The sequence below is a fragment of the Phascolarctos cinereus genome, unplaced genomic scaffold, assembly GCF_003287225.1.
Source record: "Phascolarctos cinereus isolate Bilbo 61053 unplaced genomic scaffold, phaCin_HiC Scaffold_5;HRSCAF=322, whole genome shotgun sequence".
NCBI classification, from domain to species: Eukaryota; Metazoa; Chordata; class Mammalia; order Diprotodontia; family Phascolarctidae; genus Phascolarctos; species Phascolarctos cinereus.
The window spans coordinates 261,672,832-261,688,199 of NW_027555958.1; the positions used below are offsets into that span (position 1 = coordinate 261,672,832).

The following is a 15,368-nucleotide window of genomic DNA, read 5'->3' on the forward strand; positions in this document are numbered from 1 at the left end:
ATAGGAACACAGTGGCTACTGATAGTCCAATAGCATTATTAATCATCATGGGAAAACTCTGACTTGCTTAGTTTCAGACCTAGGCTAGTTTGCCCCTGTTCAGGCAACTTGGTCCTTCCTCCTTCCTGCCCCTCCTCCCTCCTACTTCCTGCAGGCTTCACTACGTTGATACTGGACTTTGTAGGTATATCCAATTGGCACAGCCCATTGAAATTCAGAACTCCCAAACTTAAGAGATCCTCTAGTCTCAAATTCCCTGGTAGCAGGGATTATGGGCAGGAGCCAGCACTATGCTTGATGACTCACTGACTGTGTTAATTATAAGGGTACTCAGGAGTTCTGGGATCACCCTAGAATAGAGCCGGCTTACTCCAAGTAAAGTAGGCTGTCTTCTAGGGCACACGAAGGAAAGTGAAATTCAATACTTTTAAACATTACTTTTTATAAGTATATATGTTTTTAATGCTATAAAATTCAATTCTCCATGGAACACAGATACTTCTTTGGGGATGTGGAATCATATGTGTTACAGTAAAGGCTCGAGGTCTAAAGGTTAACAGCACAGTTTCTGAACCTTGCCTACAATGTATAAATACTGACTCTTCTATTGTTAGTTGTGGTTATCTCCTATTGTGTTATTGTGGTGTCTAAGGGAATGGCCACTCTATATATGTGGGTCTTTGGCCTGGCCCCTGGATGGCTTCTAGTTTTCAGTAATTGTCAGGGGACATTTCTCCTTATTAGACATCAATGTATGACAGTGGCGTTATATTTCTTATGGAGTAAAGTTCAAATTCTTTATCCTAACATTCAAGAAAACCTACAATTTGTTGTTACTTCATCTTACTAGTTTTATAACAAACTTTTTTGTCTTTCTCATTGCGTAGTCCAGTGCTTTGCCTTCTGTTGATGCTCAATACATGTTTGTTAGAACAAAAGAAAGTATATATGTCTCCCATCAATTTATTCTCTTACCTGGTCTTGGATTAGCACTCCGCCAAAAGCCCAGATAGTAGCAAACACAAAATAAAGTTCATGAAGTTCCTTGGGACAATCTACAGGACTGTTTTCCTTTGTTAGAAGGCATTCAAGAAGGTAACATAGTGTTTGAACCAAGTTCTGCTCTGGTATTGGAAGAATCTTTTTAAATCTGAAGAGAGAAAACCAAATGTGTACACATAAAACAGCACTGGGACTGAGATTCTAGATGCTTTACTGAATAAACCTTATGAGGTTGCTAGTTCTTTGAAACTATTAAAATACCATCTTATTTCCATTGATTGATAATTTTTCCATCTAGGTAAAAAAGAGAGTTAATAGTATCCATTATAGGAGACCTCCTCTCTCTACCAAAGTGTTCAAAGCCCAACTTGTTTCTTATAGAGAAATAAAGGAACATTATTATACAGCCCTGGTAACCCTTGTGGTTGGGGCTTCAGTGCCAGTTTCTCTTCTCTAATACCCTTATATCCTACATACCTCTTTCTTATACATTTATACCTATAGGCACTGATAATTTGCAACAACAACAAAAAATATGCTCCTAGTTTTCCTTACAGAAATTCTCCAGTTGCCAAAAAGTGGGAAAAAAACTCTTTCTCACTTCAAAAATGTTTCTCTCAATTAAAACTTTGGCAGTTTAATTATGGCTTTGAATAGGATCATAGGCTATAGAACTGTTAAGGGCCTTAAAGATTATCTAGTCCAAGGGATTCTTTACCTGGGGACTGGAAACTTAAACTTTTTTTTGCATAAGTATTTCAATATGATGGGTTTCCTTTGTAATCTCATGCATGTTGTTGTATTCATTAAAAAAGAAAAAAGAACTATTCTGAAAAGAGAACCATAGACTTCACCAGACTGCCAAAGGGTCCATGTCAGAACTGACAATAACACTTGAGACTTAGAACAGAACAGTTCAGGACTGTTACTTCCCATGTTCAACACATTGTACCCTTCTAAATGTAGCCCATTATCATATTATTTTTTGTCTTCCATTTCACTTATATTGACTTTGAAGTCCATTAAGTGTTCATACGTACATATACACGCATATATGTGTGTGTGTGTGTGTGTGTGTAAATAATGTGATTCCTTGCCTCCTCTATCTTGAATTTAAAAAGTGGATTTTTTGAATCAGAGTGAAGGAAATTATATTTAGGTTTTAAATTTCTTCTTATTACCTCCAGCCTGTCAATCTAGCTCTTTGAGATTTTTTTTTGGATCTTGATATTTGCAATCTAGTTACTTAGCTGTCTTGCATAAGATGCATAAAGGCATGGAGATATGATAGATCTTTATAAGATTTCATTTACAAAACAAAGAATTTACAGGATTTGAAAACAAAAAAAGGTATTAAAAGAAAAATTATTACAGAATCCTTTTGCCAGCTCTTCACCCTTGTCTTGTTCCATTAAAATTCCAATCAAGTCATGGAAGCTTGGCTTGGCCTTGCTTCTGTACATGTGTGATGGGGAAGGGGGGCATCCCTTAGTCCCACCAACAGACATAGATATCTTCTGACTGCTTACTATCCAACACAATGACTAAAAATTATAATTCTCCTGAAGAATTCTCCAACACAAGTTCTTTTAGAAATTATGGTACACAAACCATTCAAAAAGCCAAAAACGCCATAAGAACTCAATAGGAATTTTAAGTAGTTGTCCTATTAGCTATATTAAGTTCTCATTATACAAGGGTTTTAAAAACAAAGAGTTCTTACTAAGAGCCATATCTGCAAGATGATCTAGTCACATTATGTTGTTCATAGCTAAGTATTTTACTTTTAATAAAATTACTTGTTCAAACAAAGAAATAAAATTTAGTAAAATTATACTTTATGGAAAAACTTGAAATGGAATAGTGGTGTTTTATCAAAAGAGTAAATAAAATGAGTAAGCTACATATTGAAGTTCTGAATATAGCATCTCAATTTTCAATAGCTCTAACCTGATGTGATGATAAAATCATACTTTAGAGTTGTTTCATTTCCAATGTTTGACTTTATTATTTTAAAAAATCTTTTAAAAAGACGCTGAGTCGTAGGTCTGTAGATATCCTAAGTGGAAGATATCACCTCTCAGCCTTCTTCTTTCTTGGCTTTGAAGTGTAAGGAAAACTCTGTGAGATTCAAAAGCGTTGGATAGGGAGTTACACTTCCCTCCACTGCCCCAAACCTGTATGCTCATGGCCTACTAAGCAAGCTTGCCAATGTCTGGCATGGGGCTGCCTTCCAGTTGTGTCTTCCTTCTTTTGGGACAAGGCCTTTTGAAATCTTGAAAGATAGCTGGCATTTTCTAGCAGGATTATGGACACTAGAAAATTGTGGCAGCAAAGGCAGCAGAGGTCAAAAAGAGTTGCCCGAAGAGAGAAGGAACCCATTTGTTGATTGGGCTGTACTCAATAAATTGTAGTTATTGGTCAGTCATTCAGTCATGTCCAAGTCTTCATGATCCCATGGACCATAGCATGCTAGTACCTTCTACCATCCACTATCTGCTGAACTTTGTCCAAGTTCACATTCATTGTTTCCATGACACTATCTATCCATCTCTTCCTCTGCCATCCCCTTTTCCTTTTGCCTTCAATCTTTCCCACCATTAGTGTCTTTTCCAATGAGTCTTATCTTCTCACTATGTGGTTAAAGTATTTAAGCTTCATCAAGCCAAAGTATTTAAGTATTTGACTTTCCAAGAATAGTCTGAATTAATTTCTTTAGGTATTGACTGATTTGATCTCCTTGCTGTCCAAGGGACTCTCAAAAGTCTTCTCCAGCAACACAATTTGGAATGTCAATACTGTGGTGCTCAGCTATCCTTATAGTCTGACTCTCACAGCCAAACACTGCTAATGGAAAAACCATAGCTTTGATTATACAGAACTCTGTCAGCAAGGTGATATTTCTACTTTTTAATATGCTGTCCAGATTTGCCATAGCTTTCTTTCCAAGGAGCAAGTATCTTTTAATTTCATGGCTACAGTGTTTGCAATGATCTTAGAGCCAAGGAACATAAAATCTGACATTGCTTCAATTCTTCTCCCTCTATTTGCCAGGTAGTGATGAAACCAGTTGCCAAGATCTTAGTTTTTTCTTTCTTTTTTTATGTTACTCTTCAAGACAGTTTTTACACTCTTCTCTTTCATCTTCATCATGAGGCTTCTTAATTCCTCTTCACTTTCTGCTATCAGATACCACCTACTGTGGAATCCTTTGCATATCTGAGATTGTTGGTATTTCTCCCAGCAACCTTAATTCAAGTTTTTGATTTGTCCAGCTTGGCATTTCATATATATAAGTTAAATAAATAAGGTGATAATATATAGTGTGTTTGTACTTCTTTTCTATTCTTAAACCAATTAGTTGTTCCATGTTTGGGTTCTGACTGTTGCTTCTTGGCTCACATACACGTGCAAGTCAGGAAGCAAGTAAAATTATCTGATACTCCCATCTCTTTGAGGATTTGCCACATTTTGTTGTGATCCACACAGTCAAAGGCTTTATTGTAGTCAATGAAATAAAGATCTTTTTTGGAACTCCCTTGCTTTTCTCTATAATCCAGCAAATGTTGGCAATTTGGTCTCTAGTTCCTCTGCCTCTTTGAAAATCACTTTGCTGTTTTGGCAGTTCTCAGTTCACATATTGCTGAATCCTCACTGGCAGAATCTTAAGCACAAGCTTGCTGGTGTGTGAAGTGAATGCAATTGTTTGGTAATTTGAACATTCTTTGGCATTGTCCTTCTTTAGGATTGGGACACAAACTGATCTTTTCTAATGTAGTGGTCACTGTTGTGTTTTCCTTTGCTGGCATATCAAGTGCAGTACTTTAATAGCATCCTCTTTTAAATAGCTCAGCTGGAATTCCATCATCTCCACTAGCCTTATTGTTATCAATGCTTCCATTGACGTCCATTTGACTTCATTCTCTAGGGTGTCTGGCCCTACATATGTAACCACACCATTGATAAAAGACAAAAATGGTACAGCTGTTGGTAACATCTTTATCTCTTTGGCTTCTGTTAAATTCATAGCATTTTTGTCTTTTATCATGGCCAGTTTGCAGGAAATTTTCCCTTGATATCTCTCATTTTCTTGAAGAGAGCTTGTCTTTCCCATTCTATTTTTCTTCCATTTGTTTGCATTGCTTATTTAAGAAAACCTTATATCTCCTTGCTGTTCTCTGGAATTCTGCATTCAGACTGGGTGTCTTTCCCTTTCTTCTTTAACTTTCACGTTCCTTCTTTCCTCAGGTATTTATGAAGTCTCATCGGACAACCATTTTGCTTTCTTGCTCTTCTTTTTCTTTGGGATGTTTTTTATTGCTGCCTTCAATACAATACTGTGAACCTCTGTCCATAGTTCTTCAGGCACTCTATGTACCAAATCTAATCCCTCAAATCTATTAATCACTGACACTTCATAGTTATAAGGCATGTTATTTAGTTCATTACCTATATGGTCCGATGATTTTCCCTATTTTCTTCAATTTAAGTGTGAATTTTGCAATAAGAAGCTCATGATCCGAGCCGCAGTAAGCTCCAGGTCTTGTTTTAACTGACTATATGGAGTTTTTACACTTTTGGTTGCAAAGTATATAATCAGTCTGATTTCTGTATTGACTATCTGGTGATGTCCACGTGTAGAGTCTCTTTCGGGTTGTTGAAAAAGAGTGTTTGCTATGACCAATTAGTTATCTTGACAAAACTATTAATCTCTGCCTTGCTTTGGCCTTTGTACTCCAATGCCAAACTTGCCTGTTATTCCAATTAGCTTTCGATTTCCTACTTTAGCATTCTAATCCTTTATGAGGAATGTGACTTTTTTTTCTTCTTTCTAGAAGATGTCACAGGTCTTCATAAAACTAACCAACTTTGGCCACTTTGGCATCATGGTTAAAACACAGACTTGTATTACTGTGATGTTGAATAGTTTGCTTGGATTTGAACAGATATCATTGTATCATTTTTGAGATTATACCTCAGTACTGCTTTTCTCACCTTTTTATTGACTATGAAGATTACCCTATTTCTTCTACAGGATTCTTTCCCACAATAGTATATGTAGTAATTATCTGAGTTAAATTCATCATCTGAGTTAATTCACTTCAAGTCCATTTAAGTCACTGACACCCAAAATGTCAATGTTTAATCTTTTCATCTCTTATTTGACCACGTCCAGTTTACCTTGGTTCATAGATCTTACATTCCAGATTTGTATGTGACATTTATCTTTACAGCATCAGACTTTCCTTTCATCCCTAGATGCATCTGCAGCTGAGTTTCTTTTCAGTTTTGACTAACTGCTTCATTAGTACTGGAGCTACCTGTAGCTGTTTTCCACTCTTCCCTAGTTTGTATTGGACTCCTTCAGACCTGATGGGCTTATCTTCCTATGTCATCTCCTTTATCATTTTAATAGTCTGAGATTTTTTTCGTAAAGATACTGAAGCGGTTTGCCATTTCCTTATCCAGTGGATCACTTTTTGTCAGAACTCTCCACCATGACCTGTCCTTCTTGAGTAATCCTGAATGGCATAACTCATAGTTTCATTGAGCTATGAAAGCCCCTCCTCTATGACAAGGCAGTGATTCAGTGAATAGGAAATGTAAAATGATTAATTAATGGCCCTTACAGAGAAACTAAAAATTTCCCAAGTCTTGACTGTGACTTGCAACTGATTGTAATCATTCTATGACCTTTATTGCTTGGTGTTTGATTTTTTTCTATTATTAGATTTTTATTGATTACTTTTGTTTTTACATCATCCAGACTTCTCCATATGTTCCTCTCTTCCTTTTCCAGAACACCATTCCTTATAATAGTGGTTCCTAATACTTTTGTTCCACAAAACTCTTTCAACAGCAACCACAAAAAAATTTCTATGAATCCTGGGGCAATTTAATATACCACTTATTCTTATGGTTTTATTTATTAAGTGCTTATAATAACTACAATGATAACTTTTGTCCCCCCAAAAGCTTCAAATTAAACTTTATATTATACAACTATATTTATAAAATGTAAAACTTATTATTCCTATAACTATGGAAAGTCTAAATATATTTATAATTATAAATTATAAAATAATTATAAATATGTTGTGTAGGTCATTTGGTAAGAATTAAAAGATGTAATCCAAAAATACCTCATATGCTTACTGTTATTTGCAAGACTTTATATTAAATTTCTTTATTTTTCAAATTTTGTTGAATATAAATAACATTCTTAATAAAATAAGTCAATTTAGATATTTACATGCTATAATAATCATATATAAACTTACTCAACACCAGACACAATTTTAAATCTGGTTCTGCATAGATTTTATTTCTGTATCTTCAGTTAGAATAAAGTAAAAATGTTCACTCACACACATATGTGGTAGAAAATGGTAGAACCAATAAGTGAAGACCACTGTACTTATTACTAGGTTTTTTTTATAAGAAAAATGGAAAGAGAAGAAAATCAGTCAAAAATAAATATATTAAAAGTTATAATGCATTAGAAATGATGTTATATGCAATGTTTTACATATATAGACTCCTCTTCTCTGTAAAAAGACAGGGGAAATGTCTTTTCATATCTCTTCTTTGCGGCTTTTTTATGATTCTGCAACATTCAGTTTTGATTGTTTCATGGTGGTTGTTTTTTGATTTACATTGTTGAAGTCGTATATTTTGTTTCTCTGGCTCCAGCTTCTCTATATTCATCATGTTTGCCATTTATTACAGTAACTAACTAATATCCTATTATATTTATGCATTACAATTTGTTTAATCATTCACCTAATCAATAGGAATCTATTTTGTTTCCAGTCCTTTGCTACAACAAAAAGTGTCAATATAAACATTCGGGTATATACGGAGGCAAACAGGTGATGCAATGTATAGAGCACTAGACTTGAAGTCAGGAAGAACTGAGTTCAGATACTGCCTTTCTCACTAACTGTATAACCATGGCAAGTCACCATTTCTGGGAATTTCACATTCTAAATCTGTAAAATCAAAGTAGTAACACCTAAGTCATAGGGTTATTATGAACTGATTTGAAATATAATATTTACTAAGTGATTTGCAAATGCTAAAGTACCTTATAAATATAAATTATTATTATTATTAATAACAAAATATTTTGGTCTAGACCAATAATTTCATTGGTATAGGGAATTCTCAGGAAAGAAAGTGTTTCTACCATCACAGATGTTCAAGCTTGTTATTCAGTCATTTCAGTTGTGTCCAACTCTCCAGGACCCCATTTGGGGTTTTCTTAGCAAAGCTACTGGAGAGATTTGCCATTTCCTTCTCCAGCTCATTTTACAGATGAGGAAACTGAGGCAAACAGGGTTAAGTGACTTGCCCAATGTCACACAGCTAGTAAGTGTCTGAGGCCAGATTTGAACTCAGGATGATGAGTCTTCCTGACTTCAGGCCCAGCACTCTACCTACCTAGCTGCTCTCTCCTCCCTTTCTCAGTCAAACTACTAGATAGAACTATCTACCCTTATTACTTTGATTTCCTTTTTCCATTTACTCTTTAATTCTTTAATCCTTTGCAATCTGGCTTTCCTACCTCTCTCCAAAGATACTGATGATTGTTTTATTGTAAAATTTAATGTTTTCCCCCTTAGTCCTCATTCTTTTCTACCTCTATGCCTTATTTGACACTACTGACAACTATCTCCTCCCGGATACTCTCCCTCCAGGTTTTCATGACATTATTCTCTTCTAGTTCTCCTCCTGTTCATCTACTTCTTATCAGCCTTCTTTGCTAGCTCACTATCCATTTTATATCCTCTAAATTTGTTGTTCCTTAAAGGTCTGGCCTAGCATGTCATATCATATAATGCCATATATTTTCTTCCCTTCCCTTTTGTCCCCTCCCCTTTCTTTTCCTTCCATTTAACTTTCATATCTATGAAGATGAGTCACAGTACAAAACCCTTGCCAATAACTTGTAAGATCTGTGATGACGATGACGATGATGATGATGACAGCTACTACTACAATATCTTATTTAGTATAAAGATGAACTTCGATTTTAAAAGGCTATTCCATAGAGTACAATCACTGAAAGGTCTTACACTGAACCAGAATGATATCACATAAGATTCTAGAAAAGGACTTTCTTTTGAAAAGTAGCTTAAATAAGTTCTGCAAAACATCACACCAGGAAGTTAGTAAATAAGTTATGATTTTGATTTTTTTGGCCCGCAATAATGAAGAATCATTCACTAAGGCAAAGAAAGTTTGCAATATGAAGTGAATCATGTGATTTAGAGCTTTTAGAGATTTTCTAGCTCAACTTTTTGTTTTAAAGATAAGAAAACAGAGGCCCAGAAATCTTATGAAGTATTTAAAAAAATCCTTTAGTTTTAATAGTTGAAGCATTCAAGAAGCTAGATTCTCTATTCCTTAGAAGTATTACATTTTGGTTTGGAGTGGGGGAAGTGGCATGGGTATGTATTTTTGTGGATACATGCATACTTGTGTGCATGTGCACACACAAGTATGTGTGTAGTAATTCGTTGTTCAAGTGCAGGATGAAAAAAATAATAGCGATAGGTTTTATTGCTATGGGGTAGGCTAGGCTAGCCATCAAAAGTATTTAAAAATAAACCATCCCTTAATAATTACGGCAAAGTACCTCTAGGCCTCTGAACATCCTTGGTAACCAAAATCATACTGAACCCATCCAACCAGACAATATACTTGCCCATGCTAAATATCCATGTCCTATAATTCTCTCTCACATATTCTTTCAAGGCCTGACCATGCTGAATAAATTACAAAGTGGAAAATGGAGCATAGAAAAAAATCAACTAAGAGCAAAAAGATCTGAATTCAACATAAAAAGACACAGGAATGATACATATTTATATTCTATAGAGAATGTTTTATGGATGGATATATGTATTCTTAAAATGAGGATCAGTATTACATATAGTACTTCTCCTTTTTATATTAGGGGCAATAAAAGCTACTCATGTGATAAAGGCAATTTGAGACAGATCTAAAGACCTGAGATAAAAATCCCTCAGGTAAATATGCTGAGAGGAATTGTATGAAAGTAGCTCAAAGACAAAAGTAGTGACCAAAGATTGAGGTGTCTGCAAGGCATTGCTATCCATCAGTTCATTTATATATGACACTTCTGGGGTTTTGAAGATAAAGATGAGAAACTATAAGCACAGAACTGTTTGGGTGCTTTGAGAAGTTTGTTTATGGTTATTCCTGTTAGAACTATGGATTTTGAGTTTATCAACCTGAGATGTAGATGGTCACTGCTCATTAGGAGGCCCTCATTTGAGGCATAAAAAGCTATAGAAGAAAATGAGTGAGAAGATGAAAAGACACTACAATCACTTCAAGAGAGAAATTGATGGTAGATATTTCTGCCTGCTTGAAAGAATTTCAGCAAAGAAGTAGCTTCTTTGGCATAGGTGTGTCAGAGAGTTGACAAAAGACAAACAGGCTTTTTCAGCTCCTGGGAATTCATTGTAGAGAAGCAAAAATCTCTGAAGGGCTTGCCTGTATTGCTTCTTACTGACACAGATGACTTGAGAGGTCCTTACGACCCATAAAGAACACACCTATGTAGCTTGGCAGATTCTAGACATGAGAGAACTGCTCCTTCAATGAAGGTATATAATACTGCAGATTTACTAAAGGAGCTTAATAGTGCTTTGATAGCAGAGAAATGCCTTCACTCAGCAGAAGAGCAGAGAGTTTCAGAAAAAGAGCAGGTTATGTGTGGTGCAGATTATTTCCTAAAAGAAATCACTGACATCCATGCTGGAGCTCAGTCATGAGTTGCTCTGGTCACATGAATTTCTCTACTGTGTGCTTTGTACTGAATATGGTTGGTCTCCTTCAAAAACTAGATAAAACTCCCTTGTGTGAAGACAAATGTTCTGTAAAATATACATTAGATTTCTCTTTTTTGTACCCCCAGGAATACTGCTTTCTCTATTTGTGTGCATCATTTCTAAGTTCCTATAAATATATGACCACTTTACGCTCCCAGACACTGTAAACTGGTAGGAAAGTATGTCCCAAGTTTGTGGACAAATGGCTATACTTTGATTACTTCTGCTTTCCCCTTCTTTTGAATAAATACTGTGATTATGCTTGCTTCTCCTTATTGCTTAGTAAAAGTTTTATGTTTAAGTGTCATTGTGACTGACTGGGTAAATGGGAAGTACAAAGGTGAGTTACAATGGTAAGTAGTAGGAGCATATTCCCACCAATAGCAAGGTTATCCCTGGTACCCTGAGAATGAGTAGTAGCTATGTGGCCACCTCTCTGAGGATACTACCTTGAGCTGCTGGAATGAGTACTGGAATGGAGAGCCTGGCGGAGAGAGTTCAGTTCAGTATGACATGTAGGTAACACATATATGCAATGTTTGCACCCTATAGCACTTTATTAGTACACCACAGTTAGTAGAAACATAATCAAAAGTGAAAATGCCCTGGGTTTGGGCAACTCTACTGCTGGAATGGTAAAATGAAGAGGGAAAAGACCATTAACACAATGATACTGATCCATCTTAGAAAGCTGTTCACATCTTTGTAAGAATAATTAGCATTGTATGTAGGGAAAGAGACAAAGAGTATGGTAACTATCACAGGGTTGGGAGTGTTATTTGAATAATCTCCCACAACAGCCTTAATCCTGAATCCCAGAAGAGGAAATGTTCCTGAATAAGCACCCAGCATCAGAAAGCCAGACTTATTCCAAGCATATAGCTCCCATCTTCATCTCTAGGTTTGCTTATGGATCAATTGCCCTCCTCACACTAAGACTAAGAGAGCCTTCAGACCATATTAAGGAAGGGCCATAAGGAACACCATGGTGTTAGTCATGATCCAGATCCCTTGTCTTAGCCAGTAAGTAGCATGAATATGATAAATTCCAATATACGTCACTTTTTGCCATTTGACTTACCTTAGAGAACAGTAACTTAGGATATACAGTTTCAAGATAGGCTAGAATAGTAGCAGTGTACCTGAGATATTGGACAGAATTAGAAACGTAGGATATATTCCAGCTTCTAAAAGGTTTAAATCACATCTTTCCCTATTCTTTGATTTACCGTGTTCTGAGTATGTCCAGGCAAGGTGGCAGATACTTGTCAAACAGAATGGTCAGGTTAGCTCGTTCAGACTGTATATCCCTCTTGTCAATCCAGCTACTCACTGGAGGATTCCAACCCAGGTCTGTGGGGTTGATGTACAGTATTCCTGGTGGAACAAGAAAGAGAAGTCTTATATGTATGTATGTATGTATGTATGTATGTATGTATGTGTGTGTGTGTGTGTGTGTGTGTGTGTATTCTATAGAAGTAGAACTTTTTTTCATACAAGGGAATTTTATCAGGATTTGAAGGAGACAAAACACCCTCAGTACAAAGACATAGTTCGAGGTTCACAAAGGGCTTGATGCTAAGAAAGCTTTTAGGAGAATCTCACATTTGGCTGGAGGATAAACAAATGTTTTCTCCCCATTCTATTATCAGGAAAAGGGAGAGTTGAGAAATTTCATATTTGGAGACTGAGGAGGCTAAGCTCCAATAATATCTAAGATGTGAATATCTCCATTAATATTTTCTACTAGAATTGTAATACTACACCATATTTCATGATAGGGTGTCCAGGAACTAGCTACAAATTACTTTACAGACACCTGCCCTCATATGTTAAATGACTACCTTTGGGGGCGACTTTATTCCTCAACCACAGAGTTATCTCTGAATATGATATGCTGGACACATGTATTTGTTCAAGAATATATGCTACTTGTCTCATATCTGAATGCTGAAATTTTATGATCAAGGGAAAAAACCAGATAATTCTCCTTGTAGGCAGCATTCTGCAGTACTTTGTACTTTAATCTAAAAAATAATTAAAGTGAATCCAGATTTGGGCAGAAGACTAGGCAAGATCTGGGTTTTCCTGGCCTTGTTAACACCCAATCCCTTTATTAACCCCCCAGGAACCAACAAAGGCATGTGTTAAATTGAAGAAATCTTTTTCCAACTTGGTATTTCCATTCATCAGAGATGTACCTGCTCTGGAGACCGTGGCAGGGGTGGCTGTGCGCAAGTGGTTAACCTCAAACAGTAGCCTCATAGTTGGATTCAGGGCGATTCTTTCATTGCTTGCCAGAGTCAGAACCTGGAAACAAAAGTATTGGTTCTAAGAAGTTATCTATCCCACAGTCCACTCTTAAAGGAGGAGATATAGGATGATGGCCCTTCTCAAGTATATTCACTAAAACATGCTGCTAAGGCCCAAGTTGAAAGTTTGATCCCTCATGTTGGGCTCATAACACAAACTATTACTGGGGTTTTTCATTCAAGATTCAATTGTAGCAAATGATATTTTAAAGATAATACTTATAATTTATTTAACAAAGGAAGAAAATAAAGACTATTACGAAACAGTTATAGAAATCTTAAGTTTACCTGGTATTCTGTGAAATTTTCTACTCATCTACTACTTTGTACTACCAACTCCTATGGCTTCTCCTTTTTTTGTCCTTATCAATAACCAGACATTTAAGAGAAGCCTGTTTCAGCCCCATCTTCCATTCTCTTGAATTCTAGCCTATTCATATTCCACTCCGACACTGCCCACTTCTTCTACTATGTCTTCTGGAATTTCTGATCTAAAGTCAACGAACTCCCCTTCATCTTGGATCTTCTCCTCTCACATTCTTTCTATTGATCAGTCCTCACTGAGATTTGGCTCTCCTCTGATGACACTACAACTCCTGTTTTCGTCTCCAGCACTAGTTGTACCTTTTCTCATTTACCCAATAAGTTAGTCTTGGAGAGGGAGTTAGGCAGCAAGGTGACACAGTGGACAGTGCACTGGACTTGTAGTCAAGAAGATCTGACTTCAAATCTGCCCTCAGAAACCTCCTAGCTGTGTGACCCTGGGTAAGCCACTTAACCTCTGTCTCAGTTTCCTTATCTGTAAAATGGGGATAATAATAACACTTAATTTCTAGGGTTATTGTGAATATAAAATGAGATAATACACATAAAGCAGTTTGAACATCTTAAAGCAATATAGAAATGCCAGCAATAACAATAGCAATATTAATAACAATATCTAACAATAATAATAATACCACCTCTTGCTCTGTACTAACTCTTCACATCCTTCATTCTGCAACCTATCTTTCTTTGAAATATACTCAATCAAAATTGTCAACTCAGTCCAAATTTACCCTCATCAACTCATTCTCCTTTCTTAAGGAGTTCAATACCTGGCTAATAGTCCTCTTACCCCCAACTTACCTTAGACCCAACTCTTGTGCTTTTTACTAATCATCTTCAATATCCATTTAGATGTTTCCACCAACTCCTTATTATCCCCCAAGTTCTCAGCCTTGACTTATTTCTTCATTCTACCTAGCTATATACATAGATTGCAACATTACCTATACATGTTTCATTTCTTTAATTAGGTACTAGGATATTCCTCTGGGTGAGGGAATGAGAAGGAAAAGGAGTAGAAGCTGACTGCAACAAGAATAGAGCACTTATATCTAAGGCTAGATTTGAAATCAGGTCTTCTTGATTCCAGCTCAAGCACTCTACTGTGCCACATAGCTGACAATATTTAATTTAATTTATTTTTGAAATAGGGTCTTTGTATTTTAATTCGTACAGTTCCTTTGTGTTTCTTGGTAGGCAGACCCCCAAGTATTTTATAAATTCAGTAGTTGTTTTACTTTTTCTAAAATAAATTTTTATGGATATCTTTTATTTTTATGTCACCTAAATTCCCCCTATTAACTCTTCTCTTTGCCCCTCCAAGAGTGTTATCCTAAGTAACAAAGCATATTTTTTAAAAAGAACTTAAAAAAGAAAAAATAGGAAGTGAAAAATACCCCACAAAATCAATCAACATAATTTTTTTAAAAAATCTGAAAATATATGCAATATTCTACAATCATAGACCTTAGTCTGCAAAGGAGTAGGGGAGGTATCTTGTCATATTTCATATTGAAATATAAACATGTTTGTCCACTCTCAATATGTTTCAGTAAAATGTAGTTTTCCCATATCTCTTTTAACCAAGTCTATTTGTATTTGAAAATTTCTACTAAACTGTAGTCTTCTCATTAGGAATGCTTAGAAGTTCCCTATTTCATTAATTATCTTTCCCCCAGCCGTTCCTCACTCCCATAGGATCATAGTTAGTTTTGCAGGTTAAAGTTATTCTTGCTTGTAAGACTATCTTTTACCTTTTGGAATATTATATTCTCCACTCTCTGTTCCTTCACAAGTGGCAGCTGCTAAACATTATGTGATCTTGACTCTGACTCCTTGGTAATTGAACTGTTTATTTATGGCT

At 35.9% G+C, this 15,368-nt stretch overlaps 1 protein-coding gene across 1 annotated transcript in view; it reads right to left on the reverse strand.

Annotated features, from left to right (window-relative positions):
- The window catches only part of DNAH9 (dynein axonemal heavy chain 9), a 458,278-nt gene that overhangs the window by 225,199 nt on the left and 217,711 nt on the right, over positions 1-15,368 (reverse strand). Inside the window, 3 exon segments of the mRNA XM_020965915.2 lie at positions 976-1,150; positions 12,095-12,242; positions 13,067-13,175. Coding sequence (XP_020821574.1) covers positions 976-1,150; positions 12,095-12,242; positions 13,067-13,175 — 432 coding nt within the window.